The sequence below is a fragment of the Uloborus diversus genome, chromosome 3 (assembly GCF_026930045.1).
Source record: "Uloborus diversus isolate 005 chromosome 3, Udiv.v.3.1, whole genome shotgun sequence".
In the NCBI taxonomy this organism is placed as follows: Eukaryota; Metazoa; Arthropoda; class Arachnida; order Araneae; family Uloboridae; genus Uloborus; species Uloborus diversus.
Window position 1 is genome coordinate 33,088,394 of NC_072733.1, and position 22,917 is coordinate 33,111,310.

Here is a 22,917-nt window from a genome sequence, read left to right on the forward strand (position 1 = left end):
GTAGTAAATGTGCAATAAATTAAATCTAGTAATTCTGTATGCAACAACTAATACCATTTTATAAAATTACCTCATATGCTGCATATTCATTTAAAAAACCAAATGTTCTTTTAGGTAGAAATTTGCGCCTAATATAGGAGGATTTTTTCGTAAATGTATTTAATTACCTTTTTTAAATGTGATTTTATAAGTATTTGACAAAGTAAATTGAAATGTTTCCTTGATCTTTCATTCATTTTCTTAATCTGTTTCTTAAACTATTTTTTAAATACGTAATAATAAATGATTTTGATTTTGGGTTAACTTATTGTCTTCAGGATGCCTAAAGATGATCACAGCTTTATAAAGTTTCACTAAATCTGTGAAGGCATCCAAACAAATTGCAGGCGTAAGAGAAAAACTAAAAAAAAAAAAAAAAAAAAACTAGGGTCTGGTGGGGGAAAGTGGTCAATGGGGTAAAGTGTTCATACGTCAAATAAATGGCTATAGCTTAGAAATAAATGTTCGAATGAATGTGAAAATTTTATTTTACGATAGGGCAGTTAAAAACTACATTTTTAATACAAAATTTCACAACTGGCAAAATTTTATTTCGTAAAATAAAATATTTTGTGAATATGAAAAATTTCAAAATCTAAACACCTCTTTTAACTTTCTTGGAAAATTTTGTTTGTTAGAATTATGAACAGATTGACTGCACAGGAAGCTTCCTATACGTCTCAAGAACTCATACTCATTAGCAGTTAGCTGAATCTATTTTGGTTAATTTTTTAGAACAATTTAAGTAAGATGGGGTAAAGTGGTCATAATATTAGGCTTAACGAATATTGTCCTTTTAACGTCACTTAAACTTTAAGTATGAGGCAGACATAAATGAAATATTAATTTCACTTAATATGTATTGTTTTTACAGTAAACAGGGTTAAATATACGAGTATATGCGTATGCATACTCATATACTCGTGTAGGCACGTATAATATACGTATTAACATAAATGCACCGCGTAGTATATGGGTAACTGCAAGTATTTTTTGTCTATAAAGATATACATTCGACTATCGATACACGTATATACCCGCTTATACTCGTACATATACGAAAACTTATATACTCAGATAGACACGTATATACGCGTACGTACTCGAAACTCGAGCAGACACTTACACACAAGCACATGATATACATGTATATAGGGTGAGTTTAAACTCTTGAGCAAATTCTTGAAAGATGTAAGAGGGGAGTAGAAGAAGCAAGAATCATAAGAAACATATATTCATAAACACAACGCTGACGCGCTACATGCACGCAAAATCAGAACCTAAAGGATACAAAACAGGTCACAAATTTATTACACAAAGACAATTTTACACAACATTTTAGGTCTTAAGAAAGTGTTAAAGTGATTGATGAAATTTGTGGCCGGCTGCTGTAATACATGCGTCGCAATCACAAAGCACTCTCTGTTGCAATAATGAGACTTTTAAAAACTTTCAACAGTCGCTGTGCCTTTGTTGCGATGCGTGTATTAGAGCTACTACAGGCCGTAACTTTAACATCTGCTCTAAATAATTCTTAAAAACTAAAATGTTGGTTAAAATCATCTTTTTTTTCCCCAATGGGGCTGTATAAGAGTCCTACCTGAAGAGGAGGCGTCTGGACCATAACCAGACCTAGTGCACAGTTTTTTTGACGCGCAGTTTCCACCAGGGGGAGGCACCTGGGCTCTCTTTGATGCGAAATTACAGTAGGAATTTGATTTTGCCTAAGAAATTCTAATCAAAACGAATACCATAGAGATCTTTTACATGCCGCATAACCATACGACATGGGCGCTGATGAGTTTCTGCATCTCGAAAATCCACCGACCGGCATCCCCAGGTCAGAACCCGATTCCACAGACGTTAGGCCAGCGCCTAACCATTACGCCACCAGCTGGTCAGGTAAAATCATCTTTGTGTAACAAATTTGTGACCTGTTTTGCATCCATCAGTTTCTGGCTTAGTGTGCATGTAGCGCGTCAGCGACCATAAGTTCATTATGATTCTTTGCTTCGTATCCTCCCTTCTCACACCCCTTTGATCTTTGCCCCAGAGCTTGGATTCACTCTCTAAGCATACATGTGTATTATGAAATATACTCGTGTATACATACATGTACTGATATACACGTAAATGTACGTATATACGTCTATACTGGTACATAATCGTGTTTACACGCAAACATACGTGTATACTCGTTGCTTCCATATGTATGCACGTGAGTAGGCATGTACAAACACGCACTGGATGTATCCTCGAAATAACTCGTGTATACCGTATATGTATGTATGTATGTATTAGGGCTCGACCGATGGCACTTTTTGGCCGATGGGCCGATGCCGATTGTTGGCCGATTGTTCAAAGAGGGCCGATGGCCGATGGCCGATTGTTTTCCTCCAAATGGCCGATTGCCGATGGCCGATGGCCGATGTCGTTGGCCGATGGCAAAAAAAATAATCTAACAGAAATAAATTGATAACGAATAAGGAATTGTAAATCACAAAAAAAAAATCGACCTAAATTTTTATTTTACGATCATCCAATTCATACTTCACAAGTTTTTTCGGCACATCTGTACATGCATATGTACCTAAGAACATATAGATGACCGAAATATCCATTTTGAACGCCTCCTCAGTTAATTATCGCAAATTCTTTTGTGATGTCTTTATGCTAGTGGTGCGACATCGATGGCAAAACATCGATGTTTCAGAACATCGATGTTGGAAATTAAAACATCGATAATATTGATATATCGACCAAAAAACATCGATGTTTCTGAACATCGATGTTTTAAAACATCGATCGTTTTGTCAATATTTAACATACATTTTTTAGTATGCTACACTACAAACTTACATAGATGATAATCTCTAACAAATGTATAGTATCTTAATGGATCAGGGCATTGCGTCTAATTTAAGCAATACAAAAGAATACGAACCCCACGAATATATTGAAACTACTGAACTGCAAATCATAAATACAATTTAATAGGAATAATTTCGCAACATCTTCGTACTATAATAAGACAAAAAATGATAAGACATGCAACAATTAATACAAACTAGTTAAATCTGCGAAAAAATATATCATAGCACTTACAGTCAGTTGTATGATGAGAAAGAATTGTGCAAATTATATTAAAAGTACAAAATTAATTCTGACAATTATTATTAAGAGCAAGAAATATGTTTTGAACTGTTAGCGCAAAAAAGTTAAACACAAATTGTGAGTAATTGGTGGACGGCTTATTGAGGGTAGACGCAGTGGCGGAAACGAGTGAGGGGGTCATAACACCCCCCCCCAATCCGCACCAGCATTTGAATGTTTGCTCGAAAAAATTAAAAACTTGATCGAAACCGTAAGAAGTGTATACAAGGAGGAGGGGGGATCATGACCCCCTCCTCCCATCAAAATCTGCGACAATACTTTGTAATCTGTTGCAAGGTTCATTGCATTTGAGTAGTGAAAATGACTGCTTGAAAAAAAAAAAAAAAGCCGGACCAAAACCATAATAAGAAACAGTAAATAGTTCTCGATTTTTTTTTTATTTGGAGGGGAGGGGTATTAACTGTCACTTTTCTATTTATAGCATATGTATTTAAAATATGTAGACAGTAAAAATAGCTTTTCTCGAGACAGTTAGTCTGCGGCGCTGAGTTCAGGAGCCAATATAATGAGAAGTAATAAAGAAGTGTCTGACGCCCGTTTGCTTTTATAAGCAACACATTTAATCAACGATAGTTTTTGTAAAACCATATCCAAAGCTTCAGGCATCGCTTCAATCGATAAAACATTTGAGTCCATAAATGTTTTTTTTTCTGTAAAGTCTCTATAGATTAGAATTTCTTTCTGTTATAATTTTTAGATAGTTCAGTTTTTAGTCGTGCTGAGTTTATTTTTAAATGTGCTGTAAATAGTTTATTAGTTTAAATCAGTGTTTAGTATTTATTATCGTGCAAGAAATGTAAACTTTGAGTGTCGTGTTAGCGCAAAACCTCATTATACATAGGTTCTCGCAGTGGTGTCCACCTAGGCAGTGGCGGATACAAGGAGAGGGTCATAGGGGTCATGACCCCCTCCCTAAAACGTCGACAATATTATCCGTTCGCATTGTATTCAAACACTTTATGGATAAAATGTAAATAATTTCCGTTTTTGTTTCAGTTTTTGAATTATTTTTACAAGCAAATACTTGAAATACTTCTTTTTTTAATTGTTTATAAAATTTATTCGTGAGGTTTTTGTCCTATTAGGTGCCATATCCCTGACCGATGTGGTATTTTTTAAACACCTAAGCAGTTTCAGAAATTTTTCATACCAAAAACCATAAGTTTATTCGTGGAGGAGGGGTGAAGGTCACTCTTTAGCATGAGTCCCCTAAAATGTTAGTCTGTATCCGCCCCTGGGTAGACGATAAGTAACCCCCAATATTTGGTGTTTAAACGCATTTCTCTTTTCGCTGACTATTCCACCAGGCAGAGAAAAAACTCCTTCCGATGACACATAAGTCGCCATCACTGTCAAATACTTCGACACAACTTTTAACAGTTCTGAATTAGTACAGTTATAATATTCACCGTTGTAATATATAGGATTCTCCTTTAGTTTAAGAATTGGAGTCTTAGAATCGACTGCTAGAACTGACAACAGACTACCATTGTCGAGTTCTTCCAATAGCTTTGATCTCTTCCTCACCCTCCAGTTATCTTTTACCATCTTGTAGTGATCTTTCCAAAAATCATCCTTTACACAGAAAAATCGATATTTTTAAATGTGCGCAAATAAATGATTTTTGAAGCAATTCCATACGTAAATTTAATTACCTAGCAAGAAAATTGGAGCAAATTTTACTATAATTTTTAATTATAATACAAAAACATCAACATCGAAAAAACATCGAAACCAAAACATCGATGTTCCGAAAACATCGAAAGTAAAACATCGATGTTAAAAACATCGATGTTTTAGCAAAAACATCGATGTTTCCAAAACATCGACATCGATGTTGCACCCCTAAGCCTTCATGCGCGTAAACTTGCGTCACTCAAAAACGTTATGAAATAGTAAGTTGAAAACTCATTCGTACTAGTATGATCTAAAATTTCGAAGACAAATTGCATAAAACCTTACCATGAATAGTTCACATTATCGAAGCACATCTATCTACAAAATAGTCAGCTTGAACGACTATGCACTTCTGCCAACGTTCGTATAGCTTTTACAAGCACTCCTCGAAGAAATTTTTCGCAACCTCCTGTAAGGCCTCTTGCGTTGCTGCTTTGACTTCATCGTGGGTAAGAAGGCGACTTTCATGTTGAGGATGCACGGTTCGATTGGTCAATACTCTGGTATGACAAACAAATAACATAACGTTTCCTCGAACTTAGCTCCGTTTGACTTTTACCTGTTCCCAGCAAAAAACCATTTCCATGGACGCCGCTTTCTCTGTCAGGAGAAGATAAAGCTGCAGCATAGAAGGTAGCGAAAAATGGCTTCCAGGAGTGTTTCCAAAAGTTATATAAACACTGGCAGAAATACGTAGCCCCTCAAGCTGACCTTTGGAAGGTGCATGTGCTTCGGTAATGTAAACTATTCTGGGTAAGGTTTTATACAGCTTGTCCCCAAACTTTTGGATCGTACTACGTATCATCTGTATAGGGTTAAGCTTCTCCTTTTTTAACTGCTGTATGATGAAAGAGAAAAAACAACAAACAAAAATAAAAAAGAAAAAGGAAGAAAAACAAAGAGACTGTTTAATAACCAATTGATTTGTTTTTTTTTTAATTGAACATATAACTAAGATTTCAGTAATATTGTAATGATGTATGGATTTAGGTACATTAAACATAGTTAAAAAACATTAAATTATGTTGTTTAATCATTCAAAAAAAATAAATAAATAAAAAATAAATAAATAAAAAATAAATAAATAATAAAACTATGAAACCGTCAACAAATTACGCAATTGAAGTGGAAAGATTGCACGTAGACATTTTTAGTCATCAAACTAAACAAAAAAGCTAACAGATAAATTACAATACTAAATCAAAACAGGAATATTTTTATATTTATTTAAAATTTAGGAATAGAAAAGTTTGCATTTTTCATAAATGCTATAACGGTGACATAGATTTTGCTGAAAAAAGACATAGCCATGAAAAGAGCGAGGTTCTTAAAACGCAGCTACAATAAACAAACTCAATATTTACACCAAGTTAATCTTTTATGAAGCTTTACAAACAAGTTCAAATTATTTTTTTCAATTTAGCAATAATTTTCTGAAATTTAAAAACTGCATAATAGAAAATCCTTGAAACTTTTCCATAAAAAACAAAAGTAACTTATTCATTGGTTTTATATAAATACATAAAAATACTTATTTACAACAGAAAAAAAATCGATCGCTATTAAAGATCCAAAAAAGATGGCGCATTACGAAATATAGGTGAAACAAGTATGAGAAATACGCAAAATGACATTTTTTGACCGAAATAAATTATCGCTAAATATTTAAGAAATGCTTGAAACGACGAGGGAGGGTTAGGGGGGTCACCCTCCGGTTTCGGAGTAACTCACATTTCGGCCCCAACCTCGGTCTCGTTTTTTTAGTACAGAACCGCTACCACCAACGCCTCGGAAAAGTTTCTGAATCTACTTCAGCACTTCTGAAGAAAAAATTCAAAAGTCCCATCGATTTCCGAGCTATGCCACCATTCGAAACGTCTTTAATCAATTTCTTACATTTAATGCTCTAAATTCTTTCTAAACAATAGATAAAGTTTGAAAAAAAAATCTCTAATTTTATGAATGGTGTTAGTTTTAAAGAGCTCAGAAGTACAACTAGAGTTTAATTTCAAAAATTGAGGAAGTGGGAGGAGAGGCCTCGCAGTGTTTTCCTAAATTCAAAAAATAGTCGTAAAAAATAGAGTTCAAAATAATCATAAACATTCAGCAGAAAAACCCTTTCAAAACTTGCACCCGAGTTTGTTTTGACGTGCAGTGGCGGATTTAAAATATAGCAAATGTTGCAATTGCGCGAGAGGCCCCATAACCATAGAGGCACAGTAGGAGTTACAAAAATGCTTATGATAAATGTTCTACAACTTCTGTGATAGTGAAATAGGGCCCCAAAATATATTTCGACGGGCCCAAAACTTGTAACTCCGCCGAAGCGATACAGAAAACACTGCATTACTGCATTTCATATTACAAATATCGAAAAATTAAAAAATATCGTCGGTTCTACGGGAATCTAATAAAATGACACAAAAGCCAGTTTCGCCATTTCATATTTGTTTCCATGGTCTCCAATCCGGCAATATATCACCAAATGATCGTCAGTCTGAGACGCTATATTAGTTTTGCATTGAAATAAGTGATTAATGACTTTAAAAAATGCGTAAACAGGCTTTTCAGAACACCCGATCGAAAACAAAAAGGGAAGTGCACAACTGGAACGTACGCACACCTCACATGCGAAATTTATCCTTCTACAGCTTACCATTTTTGAGTTATGACTTCTAAGAAATACATACGTACATTCAGCTGCAAGAAACAACGCAATAATTAACTTGTTTGGTACCTGAATGCAGTATGAAAAACTCTTTCAGGGGTGACTAAAATGGAAATTCATACTGAAATTTAATTAAACAATTTTATATGAAAACAATAACTCTCTTTACTTTGTATTAAAAATTAAAACAGCAAAGGTCCTTTTTTCTTTTTTTGTCAAAAACATCGGCCAATTCTATCGGCTTTTCGATGCTTTTAAGGCCGATGGGCCGATGTTTCCTGCAAACTAGCATCGGCCGCCGATGCCCGATGCCGATGGCTAAATTGTTGAACCATCGGCGCCGATGCATCGGCCAGGCCGATGCATCGGTCGAGTCCTAGTATGTATATCTATATATGCGTATATATGTCTACTATGCGAGCAGATACTGAGATATGCATGCATATACTCGAGATACAAGTGCATACAGGCATATGATGTTCGTTTATACGCGTATATACTCTTTTAGACACGTATACTGCAGGTAATCACGTATACATTCTTATGTATACCCGCATATACTCGTGCATATACTTGGTAACTATAAAAATAACCGAAATATACAAATATTACGGTTATTTGTAACGGTTTTGCATCTATTTTTAACTATGACCACTTTACCCCATGCTATGACCCCTTTCCTCCACCCCATGGGGTAAAGTGGTCATAAATACATAGGGAAATGAAAACTGTTATAAAACTACTTAAATCAATATTTTTTCCCCTGAAATTCTATGTATTGTGTTCTTTAATAATGCAATGCAAAATAACAACAAGAAAAGTTTAAGTGCTTAAAGAAATTATTTTATTTAATATCCACTTAAGTTGAAAACCTACGATTTTATGACCACTTTACCCCACCAGACCCTATTAGTTTAAAATTTCTACGAATATCCAACAAGTTTCTTAAACTAAGCTTGTAAATAAAAGCAAGATTCTTCAACAACTTGCATGCTTTGATCGCGAGAATTGAAAAGACAATGCAAATTTAAATTTTAGTTTTGCGGTTCGCTTCCTAAATTGGAAACAAAAGTTGGTGAACCGATATATAAATCAGGAGAATTGGATTTGTACAATTGTAAAACACAAAGCTTTTCATTGATACTTAGTGTGAAAGTCTAAAGAACTTTAACTTTTCTGTTTGTTTGAAGTTGAAATTTTGTCGAATCAGCGAGTCTTGAGAAATTCCGCATCAACGTGTTCAAATAAATGCGAATGTTTGCTTTTATTAATCAGATATTAAACGATTGTTTTTGCAATATCGATTTCAAGCTTAAATATGATTATTGATCACTTTGTGGTGGTTGTAGCATAAAATAAAACAACGAAATAAAGAGCTTCAAAATAATTGTAATAACAATTGAATGCGCGGTGTATCGAAATTAGTAGATTATTCTTCTTGAGTTAGTAGAAATGTAGCTAAGTGATCTATGGATATTTCATCATGTAGCAGTATATTTCTGCATGCTGATGAATTCTGCATACTAACTTCTTGGGTATTCAAAACGCGTAAATAAATTTCCAGCGTAATCTATGCGCAATTTCATTGTTTTTAAGCACTTTTCGTATATCTTCAATATTTGTCATGGAACCCTAATTCTGAGGGGGCCTGCTTTTGCTTATATCTCAGCAACTATACCACTTAGAGACTTCCGGATTTCCCTAAATGATTTGTTTAATCTTAAGGGTACAACTTAACGCTAAAAGATATTCTGAAAATTTTGTTTGAAAGCAAAAAACTTTAAAATAAAGAATTTTTTAAAGTATACTTAGCACTTTTCATAATGCACTCAAAAGGGACAAAACAACTTTTCTGGGTCAGAATGGACAATTTAAGTATTCCAGTAGTTTTCAGTTATTCCAAGAAAATGACACCACAAACGAAGAAAAGTGCGACCTCGAGTCATTTCAAAACAAACTTTCCCATTAATAAAAACATGCATGTTTCATCTCTCAAATGAAAAGTGCGACTCGAGTCATTTCAAAACAAACTTTCCCATTAATAAAAAACATGCATGTTTCATCTCTCAAATTTATGATAGAAAGCAAGGATTATGATACAAAATTCTCTACATGACATGCATTGAGCCGCACCAGGAATACTTAAATTGTCCTTTCTGACCCAGAAAAGTTACTTTGTCCCCTTTGAGTGCTTTATAAAAAGTGTTTTGTAATCAAAAAGTCATTCTTTTATATGCTGATCTGAAAGTTAAGAACTAAATTTTATATTTAAATATGTTTCTTAATTTTATAAGTAACCCTTGACTGGTGAAGTGAGGTTTTACATCCCAGATGAATTGGACTTTTGCATTAAAACGGAACGTAATGTTTACATTTATGCCTTTATTTATGTGACTCTATCCATTTGCTCAAATGATACATTTCTACGTATTCATTCATGTCACTTCATTCCCGGATTTTTAAGCTTCAGCTTTTAATATTGACAATCCTTATGTGTCATAAAATGAAGCATCAACTTAAAAAAGTTTTCGTGTGTTGAAAAATAATAATTTGTACGTGTTGCGGACGTGAAAAAAGGGTCACACTCGCAACACGTATGAATCCTTATTTTTCCTGTGCAAAAATTTGTTTTAGAAAAGTTCGTACTTATTATGGACACATGATTCATTTTGTTCGTATGCATCTCAAATTAAATGCCAAAGTTTTACTATTTCTGGAATCAAGTAGCAACATATGAGTGAAAATGTCAAACCCGGTGAAAATGGATTGAGCAATGTATAACGGTGATGTTTCAGTTGTTAAATCACTAGTAAAAAAATACTGGAAATTTTCTTTAATTTGCTAAATTTTGGTGAACTGCACAAGAAATATCGTCACATCAGAGCAACAGTAAGTTGTCTAATTCAATGGAAGAAGAGAAAGATATCCTGCTGTTGCTATGAGGCAAAGATATAATGTTGGGGTTATATCTAAACCTCACCTTTCACGTTACAAAAAATTTCCCCCAGAAGTTAAAGTTTGGTTGAAGTCACCTAGCATAGTTAACTTGAAAGATCAAATGCATATTCGTAAAATATTCAATGAATATTCTTAACTATTGTTAACATTTAAACTAGTCTTACTGCTATTGTTAACACTATTTCAACATAAAATGGGACAATAGTAGTGGGGCTTCCCTCATCGGGCATGATATTAAGAAATAAAGTTCACAGAAAACGTTACAGAAAATTCTATAAAGAAATCGATATAGTTCTTACTTGCACGTTAGGCGGGATATCACTGGTAATTAAACATTGAAGAGCAGCAGATTCCCCAGCATGGGGTCGGGTAACATTGATAGGATAGCTGGAAATGAATTCTGGTTTGGACCGCACTCGCTCTGTAAAGGAGGGAAAAGGAATGAATTATTGATGACATGATGCATTAATGTATTTGTTTTGATATATATGACAGCTATCAAAGGACGTTTAGTGTGGCAAAAACAATGTGTAGAGCTGGAGTGGGCCAGGAAGAAAAAATAAAAAAAAAGTAAACTTTCAGAGTTTTCTGAGTATATGTTTGATCATATAAGGAGGAGAGAAAAAGATGAATTTAAAAAAAGTTGACTGAATTTATCTATAGTAATATTAGCGTTGTTGTTGTTATCGTATTCATAGCTACTAACCACTACATGGGGTATCCTTGCCCCGAGAGATTGGACTTCTTTATTGACATATAAGACAACTCAAGAAGGATTTACAGTACAAAGAGAGGAAATAACACCCAAGGTACCGGTGTAAATCGAACCCACGACTTCCGGCATTCGAAGATAAGCTTTTACCACAGAGCCATGGAAGCCTCCAATGTAAGCATTTTTTAACGTTATTGTTAAAAAAAAGGAGAGAAGAATATGGATTGAATAAAAATTAAATTTGAATATTACTGTAATAAAATAAGCGATTTCTAACGTTATTGTTACACTTTTTTGGGGGGAGGGAGGGATATTTTGATGAATTTTGAATTGCAACATTGCATTAATTTCACTCCATATAATCCTTACGTATTCCCAATTCCCTCTCTGCATTGTTATAATTCAATGTATTGAGCAGTCAATCAGAGGTATGTTGACATCGAGAAACGAGAGAATTACCGTTTCAAAGAGACAAACGTTGTGATCGGGAAGTGGTAATTCTCGTTTTAAAGAAACAAACGTTGTCATCAGGAAATGGGAATTCTCCCCAAAGGCGGATTCACGGGAGGGTCAAAGGGTCAACTGACCCCCCCCCCCCCCCCCCCCTATAGCATGAATTTTAGTATTGATTTTATTAAACTTCATTTTTTAGATCTGAAAAATAGATGGAATCAACGTTAACCTCTTTATTGTTATTATTATTATTATTATTATTTTTTTTTTTTTTTGCTTTTTTCTATGAGGTAGAAATACCTTACAGAAAAATTCCTACAGAAATCTCAGGGTTTCATAATTCAAAGAAGTGACTAGGTTAGTTTACTGAGCTATTGCTATTTTCAGTGTTTTCTTTATTTTCAAAAGATCAATATGTTCAAAGATTACGACAACGTGTCCAGTTTGTTTGATTCAAGAAATATGACTTTTAAAGAAAATCTGAGGGAATATCATAAACGGCGACCATTAAAAAAATAGGGAGGGGGATTTGAAGGGGCTTTAATTTCATTTGAGGGGGGGTAGCTGCCCCGTAGCATATGAAGTAGTGCACCATTCCCCTTGGGTTGATGAACACTCCTGTTTAACTTGCATTTTTTTTATGTTGGAGGTATAACGCAGGTCATTGAAACCTGACCCCCCCCCCCCCCTTACAAAAATTTCTGGATCCGCCCCTGATTCTCCCCCGTTTCAAAACAAACAATGTCATCGAGAAATGGAAATTATTGTTTCAAAGAAACAAACGTTGTCATCCGGAAATGGGAATTCTCGTTTTAAGAGGAACAAATGTTGTCATCGAGCAAGGCGATCGGAAAAATCTTTGATTGTATAATATTCACTTTTATTTTCTTAAAGGGGATTAACCCACATCTTGTTATGAATGATTTGGCTTCAGCCGATTAGTTCTAGTATGGCTCTAGTGACAAGACAATCTTATTTTTGCATGTGGGGAAAAATAATTATGTTGGCAAAAGAAAGATCAGTAAATATCGCACTTTGTATTGACGAAATAAACCGGTTATTTTTACTCCAAAATCAACAAATGAGGCAGTCAAAAGCAAATGGTTGGAAGTGGACGTTTTAAAGTTTTGACTAAAACACGTTTAAAGTTCAGGTCTTAGGTAGGCTTTCATTGAATTTTTTCCAAATGTTGCTGTATTGTAACACCTACCAAGGGTTCTAGTTCTATCTCTTGCCCTCCAAAACAGAGGAAAGGTTCTTCTACCATTTGAACTGATGATTTCCAGTTTTTTAATATTGGCACTTACATTCCTTTGCCTCTCATTGCCTCAAATGGAGTCGTTCAATCCTTCTTTCATCGGTAGTCCTCCTATTCAAGTGAAACCCTACATAACAGTGGTCAAAATGTGAGTTCAGCAGTTTATTTCTTATCATGAATAAATTTGATTGATTGGGAAAATAAATTTTTGGTGAATTGGTCAGATATACCAAGTGATTAAAGAACAAAAATGTGCAAAACGCTTTCATATGAAACAAACAGTGGTCACTATTCTGGATTTCTGAAAATTTTAACAAAATATATTAATTACAAAAATAATCATTGCAGTTTTAATACATATATGTTGAAATATATTTGTGTTACTAAAATACTCTGACGTCAATTTTAAAGGTTAACTTTGTTACATATGAGTCAAACTTGAACTATTCGGATTAAAAATGCCAATTTAAATCTATTTGCTTACCTTGGTAAAAAACAAATCAACATTTTAGACTTCGAGAAATGCGTCGTTGTTTTTAGTTATTTATTTTTATTTTATGCATGATTATTCAGTAAGAAAAAAAAATGTTTCAAGCCGTCATTCAACGCTTATGTCCCCCATCAGAACACTTTCCATTTCAAATTCTTTCGGGTCGGTATGTTTGTGGGTAGAGGGAAAGGGAACACACCAGAAAAGCACAATCGAAAGATAAACCTACAATTATTCCCTCGGTAATTTGCATACTGTACAATTTTATAAGCATACTTTTCATAATTCTTATTAAGTTATCATAATTTTAAGAAGATCATTAATCACGCATATAAATGGAAAATAATACTTTGAACAATATAAATGATGGAAATGCAGAGTCAAAGTGCCTGTATTATTTTACAAATTGAGCAAGCTACAATGACTAGTAGTGTATATGAAAAACCATTAAGAGTTATTAGAGTTATAGAGCTCATTGTAATTAAGTAAACTCGTGGAGCCTTTATCTTTTACTTGACCGAAGACATCATCAGCCAACCTATTCCATTCCACTTTCTTTAGTTAGTTAAATTCTTCTGAGAACAAATTGCAAATTTGAAGATGTCAGCATTTAGCAAATACCCAACCACTCCTGATTACAGGAGGGTTTGTAAGGAAATGCATGTACCAAAGTTAGTTCGCATCAACAACCCACAGCTAGCCTGCGGCCACTTTTCGGAGATTCGATTTCTAGTTAATTCGATGACTACGTTGGTCGAATGTTTTCATGGCCTGATTATTTTATGACCCCAGTTACTAACTGAATCACACGAAACTTCTGATTGCTGTCCCTGCTCTCTAACGCTGGAGATTGAATTGTAATTGCGTTTAGTTTGCAGTGCATTGCAAAGCGTTTCGATGCGGCTTTTAATTCTCAGTTTAATTGCGAAGGACAGCCAGTAGGACAGGGCGAAAGAATAGACAGAGTTTAAATTTAGTCATCATAGTTCGCTCCTTTATTTCTTTAACGAGGTATTTGTTTTGTTCAGATATTTTCGTAGTTATTTACCGTTTGAAAATTTCATTTTATACTAAGTATGTATTCATATTTTTCGAAAAGAAAAAATTTTGAAACATAAATATCAGAAACGGTTGATATAGAAAATATCACTTTGGTGCCGAATGCGATACAATGACCTTTAGTTATTGCCTCTTATATGTTTAAATTTAAATATATCTTAAATAGTACTGATTTCGTTTAAGATCACATGTACCTCTTATATGTCTAAAATTAAATATATCTTAAATAGTACCGATTTCGTGTAAGGTCAGTTTCATGGCTCGTAATGGGTGGTTACTATTACTGAATGCTCTGAAAAATAGCTCTGGAAATTTACTGAAAACCGCAGGCTGCCTCGGCTAATTCAATGCCAAATTAAAAAATAAATTTTTGAGTATCTAATGTCAATAAACCGAGTACTAGACAAAATTTTCTTCCAAGATGCATTGAACCTGCTGAAACTAAGCTCTGCAATCGTATTCGTGAAACTAAAATATATTAATCTTGATCTTTTGAGGCAAAAGAGATTTCAGTTTGTCGGCTGAAATCTCTTTCACAGATCTTCCAAGTGAACGGATATTACCGTTTTTGTTATCATGAGAATTAAGGCAGTGATTCACCCTCCGTGAAGTGAATTGGTCGGAGTGAAACAAGATTAAGATCCAGACCAGGAGAAAAATATATTCAGATGAAAAACTGAATTAAATAACAGAAGTTCTAGTAATGTGAATAAAGTTATATCTAAACATCTGGAATCGGTCGGAAATTTCCTGAAATATTTTACACTGGGGCTGATATTCGGCATCAGAGAGGAAAAAAAAGAGTTAAATAACTTTTCACAAAGAATGACAGTTGTAACTTTTTCAAAATATATTAGAAAATGCTGTGTTTATCCACTAGTTGAGGGTGTTCATTCACTGGGTCCATGTACTTTTTTCCATCTCACCCCTCAAAAAAACCGAACGCAGAACCGTAGTAAAAGTTTCAGAAATTTTTATAAAATAATTAAGTAATATAGCTATTAAAATGCTTTTATTGTCACGGGGTGTTAAATGCTTGTTTTTAACGAAATTATGAATGTAAAAAGATGAAACTGCGCTTAGGTGTTCATTCACTGATTGGTCTAGCTTATACTAACTAGATCAAGAATTAAGATAAAAAGACTAGTTTGCAACATTTGACATAATTTTTGTTCTCAAAATTTTGATCTGAACTTAAACAATACTTACTCATTCAACAAGGCCAAATTTTAAGCTTCAGTTGACGAAATTTTCAAAAAAAAAAAAAAAGCTCATCTTGGCTTTGAATTAAATATACCAATTTACTCAAGAGTTAAGAAAAAAAACGTCCAGTGAAATATACGAAACAAGTGCAATGCTTGTCAGTGGGATGAGAGCAATACCCATTCTATCTCCATGCTTGCGATATGGCTGTATTTACATAATTCATGACTGAGATGCAATATAATTTCGATGATATATTTGCCTTATGATTCATGCATAATGTTAGATAAGTCATGAATGGCTAGCATTAGATCCGTGCAATAAATCTAATCGCGTAAGAACGGACACATAAATTACTTCGCATATAAATGTGATATGCCTTCATTTCAAAATGCTTTTTCTGATGTTACAAGGGGGGGATAAGATGTTGCTGTCAGATAAGAATTCGGCGTTTCGAGTGCTCTTTTCTAATGAATATGAATAATATAGTTCTCTGAATACGGTACTAATAATTTGACTAATGTATAATGACTAACACTCATGTACTAATAATTTGAATTGGAATTTATCGTCAGAATTTATTGGAATAAAATTATAAGATAACTGCAGTTGACTATTTTATCTAGACTATTAAAACCTGTACACGTCTGTGTGTGAGTCTATAACCTTACATACTTTGCACTGCAATGTCTACCAGGTCAATACTGGTACCTTCGGATACAGAACATCCACAGGAAGACATTCCGCCCTGTCTCACCCCTAAACTTTAAGAGGCCGGATATCGAGTCCTGAGGATGTTTTGAGGCGATCCTCACCACTGGATGTCTTGCGGACATCCAGTGGTAAAGGATTAACATCATCAGTTGTCATCCGCCGTAGGTAGCGAACGGGGATTGGGCAAGCGAAGCGAGTAGAAGGCGGAGCTTCTTGGTCAGCATTATTAAAATCTTTAGTCATTTTGGGTGACTTTGAGTCACAATCTCTATTTTTAACTATATCGCTCATATTTGAATAATTTTATTGCATTTGTTGATATAAAACAGAAGAAAAACTCCTAAACTATTGCACAGGTATCTAAAATTGAAAAAATATAATTTTTTACTCCATTTAGCCTAGTTTAAAGCTATGCTGTGATTTCGGATTACTTTGAGCCAAGTTAGAAACGAGAAAAGAAATGAATTATTTTAATAAAAGAAGTTCAACTTTAAAGCACAAAAGAAAATTTAAAACTCCTCTTTTGTACTTTTCAACATCACATTTATAATTCTGTACTTAAAATGTAGGAAAATTAATTTCCACAACTTCAAGAACAGTTTCCAAACAGTAGGGAAAGTTGCTGTACCCACGGACAAAATTTACTTTTAAATTTTTGCTGGTCTCTGGGAATGGATAATCGATCGGAAAATTTTTCTGGCAGAATCTACAACTTATCATCTAATTTGGCAATTTTTGTCAGATGAAAATCTCAAAGCTTTCATCTTCAAAATTTTTTTCTTAAAAACCATTTTTTTTTGTCCGTGGGTACAACATCCCGTTCACCCTGTGGACAGGTGCCTTTGTACCCATGGACATACAAAAAAATAATATATGAATAGGTCCGGGGAAATCAGTTATACTCAATACATTTTCATAAGTCATTTTATATTGAAATACTTCAAACATCCATTGAAAATAACATTAAATAAAATATCCAACAGAAATTAAACTTTGAAAATTAATCGAAGGGTTTTTTTATTTTTTTTTAATTTTCCTTATTTTTTAACATCAGTGAACTCTTTAAAAAAGTTATTACTCTTAAAAGAATTAATGATGTTATGAATAATTAACATATTTTCAAACAAAAAAATTACTAGATTCATGATATTATGGCTGTCTATATACCTACATAATAACCTCAATTTATATGCAAATTGAAACCTTTAACCAAAATTAACCCATTACAAAAAAAAAAAAAACAAAAAAAAAAAAAAACCCCTCAGTTTCGATGAAACCAACAAAAATCTAGAAAGGTCGACTTCAAACGAAAACAGGTGGGATTGACGGTCTGTAGATCCTACAACAGGTGGGGGATACTTCAACAATATATCTTCAAGCCTTATTTCAAATTCATCATCATTGTTGAAAGCAAATTTCGGACGTTGATGACAAGGCACCATTTTGAGGTACTTCCCATTGTAAGAAGACCCATGTGTGACCCAAGGAGACTAAAAATTGGCTTCCGTGGGTACATATGTTTATGTGTCCTTGGGTACAAAGGAACGCCATTTTGGTTTTGAAAGTCAGTCACATCGGCAGGACCACAGTTTTACAAAATTAAAAATCAGAATCAAAACCTTCAAAATATAGGGAATCATGATACCTATAACAAAAATGTACAGCAGCTTCCCCTGCCGGTTGAACAAAATTTAGTTAAAGAATTTAATTGATAAATGTTCAGAGTGTTTAGACCAACTCACCAAGAACTTTCACAATGAAACTAGCATTAACTGATCCAAAATCATTTTGAGCCACACAAGTGTAGTTCCCAGTGTCTGAAGCTTGCAAATTGTGCAAAGACAGAATCCAGTGTCCACCGTTGGTGTATGCCGGAAGATTAGAATCCGGCAATGATTTTCCATTTTTAAACCAAGATATCTGTGGTGACGGATCCCCTCTTGCGAAGCATTTCAAATTGACAGAGCTTCCAACCAATCTCTGAACGACGTTGTTGGCAAAATTTGAGATTGAGGTAAACTGTGGCTTGCCTGTAAAGATGAGAAATATACAATATTTGAAATTACACATCCAAGCACAAATAAAATGCAAATTCTGATTTCAGATTTCCACAGATCTATGCATCTCAAGTATGTTATTACAATTTTTTTGCTAAATGATATAGTTATAAATTGAACGGGATAGAGTTATTCTCAAACAATGTTGCCCTTTCCAAATTCGATTCCACTGGAGCACGGTATTAGTACTGCTGTCCTAGAAAAATAAATTCACCTTTCAAACAAATTGATCAGGACTCAGGGTTCAAATATTTTTTTATTGGTACTGGAAAATTTACGTATGCACTTTACACACACACACACACACACACACACACACACATATATATATATATATATATATATATATATATATATATATATATATATATACAGAGATAAGGGTTTTAAACACACTTGACGGGCCCAAAGGGTACTCCTTTCAAAGGAACTTAGTAATTTAAAATATTCGAATCCCTAAGAGGGAAGATCCATGATTGTTTATGCACCAACATTAGTCATTAATAATAGTTAGTAGTCGCGATTTTTTGAATCCTTATAAGTTTTTATTCTTCTTCTTTTTTTTGTAATGATGAATATCAGTCATCATCTTTCAACGGAAAAGATCAATTTGTTTTCGCTGTCTAGACTGATGTCAGCAGAGAAAAGTTCTTTGATGTAAGAGCTAAATAAGTGCCTTCATAAGGATTATTGAATTGTGTTGATGAATTTTATGACTAATTGTATTCCTGTAGGAAAAATATTAATGATGTGACCGAATAATTTATTCATATTACTTGAAAGCTGCTTTGGGAATGTTTAAAGAGTTAATGGCTGTTTTCTAGGAATTTGTGCGCAGTTCAATTATTGGTTTTACTCTTTTGAGCTTAAATATTGAGAATATGATAAACCATTAATTGTTTATGGCATTTGCAGTTACTTAGTACGGTTGTTTTCGAAAAATGTAGTTTTCTTTTTCTCGCAATTCAAAACAACTGTAAATGCGGCAGAAAGTAGCTAAATATGCGCGATAAAAAAAATGAAGATCCTGTAAGTCTTGCAGATTTTTAAAAGATATTTCTGGAATTATATTTAGTTTACGTGTTATTACATGCAAAAATTTATTCCAGAAACGTTCACAGCTCTAAAAGTAATGCTTTTTGTGCGCTTATTGATACTGTAGTGCATGCTGAGTATTGCGCGCTATCTATGTGAAGTAAGAAAAATAGATACTGACACTAGGAAGACGACAGCGGTATAAAAAAGACAGTGGATGCGTCAATTTATCGGTGATATAGTGTATCTGTAACAAGTTGAAGCTTGAACTTCACAATGTTTACTTATTTTTGGGGAGTAGAGTGAAAAAAATAAATGCAATTGGTGCGGATTTGAGTTTGAAAGCTTTTACAAAAAATCCTGCAAAAGTAATTCAAATCATGGTACACCAATCACCCTTGTCTATTTCCCCAAAAAGATAAAAAACATTGCCAAAGTCAAATTTCAATTTTTCAGACCCACATTGTAATACATCTGAAATTTCGGTTGTTTAAATAATTTGTTTCATGTTGTGTCTTGTACAGTAGCGTTACTTTGTATGTTGTGTTTTGCCCTGTTCTGTGTTTATATTATTTAAAACATAACATTAGCTGTATAAGTAGTTTTAGTTAGAGCGCTAAACTTTATTTGGGACAAAACCAAAATAAATGCAGCTCACAATTTTTTAAATAACTGTAGGAAATATTATGCGTGAGAAACACCACGTTTTGTTGTTGAAAAAATACTCTTTAGAAACGTTTACATGTAAACAAATCAAAAACAAACATTGATTCCCTTTTTTTCCCTTATGGCAGTCTTTCGTTATGGTCGAAAATTAGTTTTTCCAGTTTTATTAGTTGTGACACGAGGTCAGAAACGTATAATGGAAGTCTGAGACCATTCATATCCCCCTCCGTCTAAATTATTTGCTATTTTAGCTCGACAATTTTGTCCCAAGTTGCTATATTTTGACATTTTGTACTAAATATTGAAACTAATATTTTTATGATTATATTTAAATATTTTCAGAGAGTTCATGGTGCTCTGCTATAAATCAGCAACATTAACTTATCCAGCATTCCCTAAAACTATATCCCAGTTAAATGCATCAGGAATTAAATAGAAATCAAAACATTTGTGATGTTGTACAGATTGTTGAGTTGTTACTTCGAAATTCCAAAATTTTGAAAATGTAGACATTTGCCGGTGAATATAACGTATCAAAAATTTCAACAAAAGACTGAATATTTCCGGTGAATCACCAGAGAAAGCCGATATTCTCAAATTTTGGTCTTTTACTGCAACAGAGTCCAAAATGGGGCATGACTTAAGAGTGTGCGAACTCTGGATTTTGGAACCTAATTTGATAGTCCGATCGCGAGCAAATAGCAGTTCATTTGAGAAACCGATTCCACTTCTTAAAATAGGTAGAAACGGACGAAAGCACGTGTGCCATATTTGCGAGTTTCGCAAAATTTTAGCGATATTTATTTTTTTATTTTTATTTTCTGTTTTGTTTTTAAGACAACTTTTATAAAAGAGGAAATAATGCTAAGACAAAAAAGAGGCAACATTGGAGCAAGTTTTGGAAATTTTCCTTCTGCAACGTTTATTTTATAACTTCATGATCTGTTTCAATTGAGATTGCAGTGATTTATCTTGAGGGTAGCAATTATTTCTTAATTTACCGTTTGCCGATTGAAGTTTGTTGATGTTTATTTCTATTACAAAAAATAAAGTACGTAGTTTTGATAATTAATACTTAAGATTTTTAGAATCAGTTGCATTGAAAAAGATATGTACTCCTAATGTATTTTCGTTATGTGATTATTTTGGACTTGAAATGCTTGAGTTGCAAAAACAATTGCATTTAGTTGGCGAAAATATATAAATGACAAGCTTTGCGTTCTTAATTTGCAACCATACTGTCATCAATTTTTAATTCAAATAAACTAATAGCAGGCGTTGTAGTCTCTGACCAGTGACTGCTAAAAGAAGCGAAAAAAAAAAATAAATAAATAAATAAATAAAAAATCCCACCCATTTATCTGCAGTATGACCTGGACTATAAAACATCTGCCTTGACCGCATAAAATAAAATTAAAACGCCTCTCGGCTAATTTCTTATATTCCAAGTTGACGTGATCAAGCTCTAGAACCAACGCCACACTTGCGAATTCCGTTCTTCCATTTTCTTCTGCATATCGCCCCTTCATGAAAATGGACGCTTCTGAAATAAGGCGTGGTCAAGAGCCATCTCCTGACAGACTTTAATGGTTTAAAAGAGGAAAAAAGGCCATTTGGATACGTAATGGCTCCTTATGTTCAACTATATGAAATTAAAAGCTAAACTTTAAAATTCCAGTAATAAAGTGTACATATATACTTAAAACTCTCACATCAGTGCAAATAATGGACTTATCACAGTATCTGTTGGAAACAGCACACACATTTGTAAAGTTTAAATACTTTTGCTTGTCAATGCCGTTCAATGCAACCGTTTCTCTCATAAAGAAGATTGATAACATGCTTCACGTCTCTCGCGTCAGTTTAAAATGGCAATTGATGAACGATTTCCGAGCTTGACTCCCTCATAACGAAGCAATAATTAATACTTTGAGAAAATTTTCATGGCACCCAGTCGTTTAAACTGTTTACGCGAATTATTAAAAATAATTTAAACTATATTTAGCTTTTAAAGCAAGTTTTGCAAAATGAAAAATCAAGGAGTTTGAGTTATAATAAGTTAATTCACGTTGATGAGTAAGATAAAAACTGTTAAAGTAAAATAAAACGAGCTGATGTGTGCATCACATGAATTCCTTTTACACCAATTTAAAATTCCCCATTATTGGCAATTTTCCATTATTGGTTCCCCATTATTGGCAATTTTAATGTGATTCAATAGTTAACTCTCTAAATATCATCAACAATGACCAAATTGAAACCAGATTAAAAAAAAAAAAAATCGCCAAATTTGTCGCCAAGTTGGACGACAAAACTTGGCGACCAAAAGCTTGACGATAGATTGCCAAGTGTTTGCATAAATTATAACACCACTTGAGTTAGCATTGAAATTAACATTGATCTCCCCCCAAAAAGGTGTAAAAGACCCCCTTTGGAACATCCAAATGCAACCGAAAAATTAGGTGTGCAACTCGACACCACTAGGAGTCTACGTACCAAATTTCAACTTCCTAGGACATACGTTCTTGAGTTGTGCGATATACATACGCACATACACACATCCGCACATATATACATACGTATATACGGACGTCATGAGGAAAGTCGTTGTAAAAATGGATATTTCGAGTGTCTATACGTTCTTAGGCACTTATCCGCGTGTGGTCGGGTTGAAAAAAAACTCAACATTGATTCGGGGGTGAGCAAAATGGAAATTAGGGCCGAATTTTGAGTGAATTTTTTTTCGCGAATACA

At 33.8% G+C, this 22,917-nt stretch overlaps 1 protein-coding gene across 1 annotated transcript in view; it reads right to left on the minus strand.

Moving 5' to 3' along the window:
• The window catches only part of LOC129218063 (fibroblast growth factor receptor-like 1), a 246,260-nt gene that overhangs the window by 17,110 nt on the left and 206,233 nt on the right, over positions 1 to 22,917 (minus strand). Inside the window, exons 5-6 of the mRNA XM_054852251.1 lie at positions 18,148 to 18,435; positions 10,816 to 10,937 (exon numbers count right to left, since the gene is read on the minus strand). Of these exons, the coding sequence (XP_054708226.1) occupies positions 10,816 to 10,937; positions 18,148 to 18,435 (410 nt within the window). The remainder of the gene's footprint in view (positions 1 to 10,815; positions 10,938 to 18,147; positions 18,436 to 22,917) is intronic.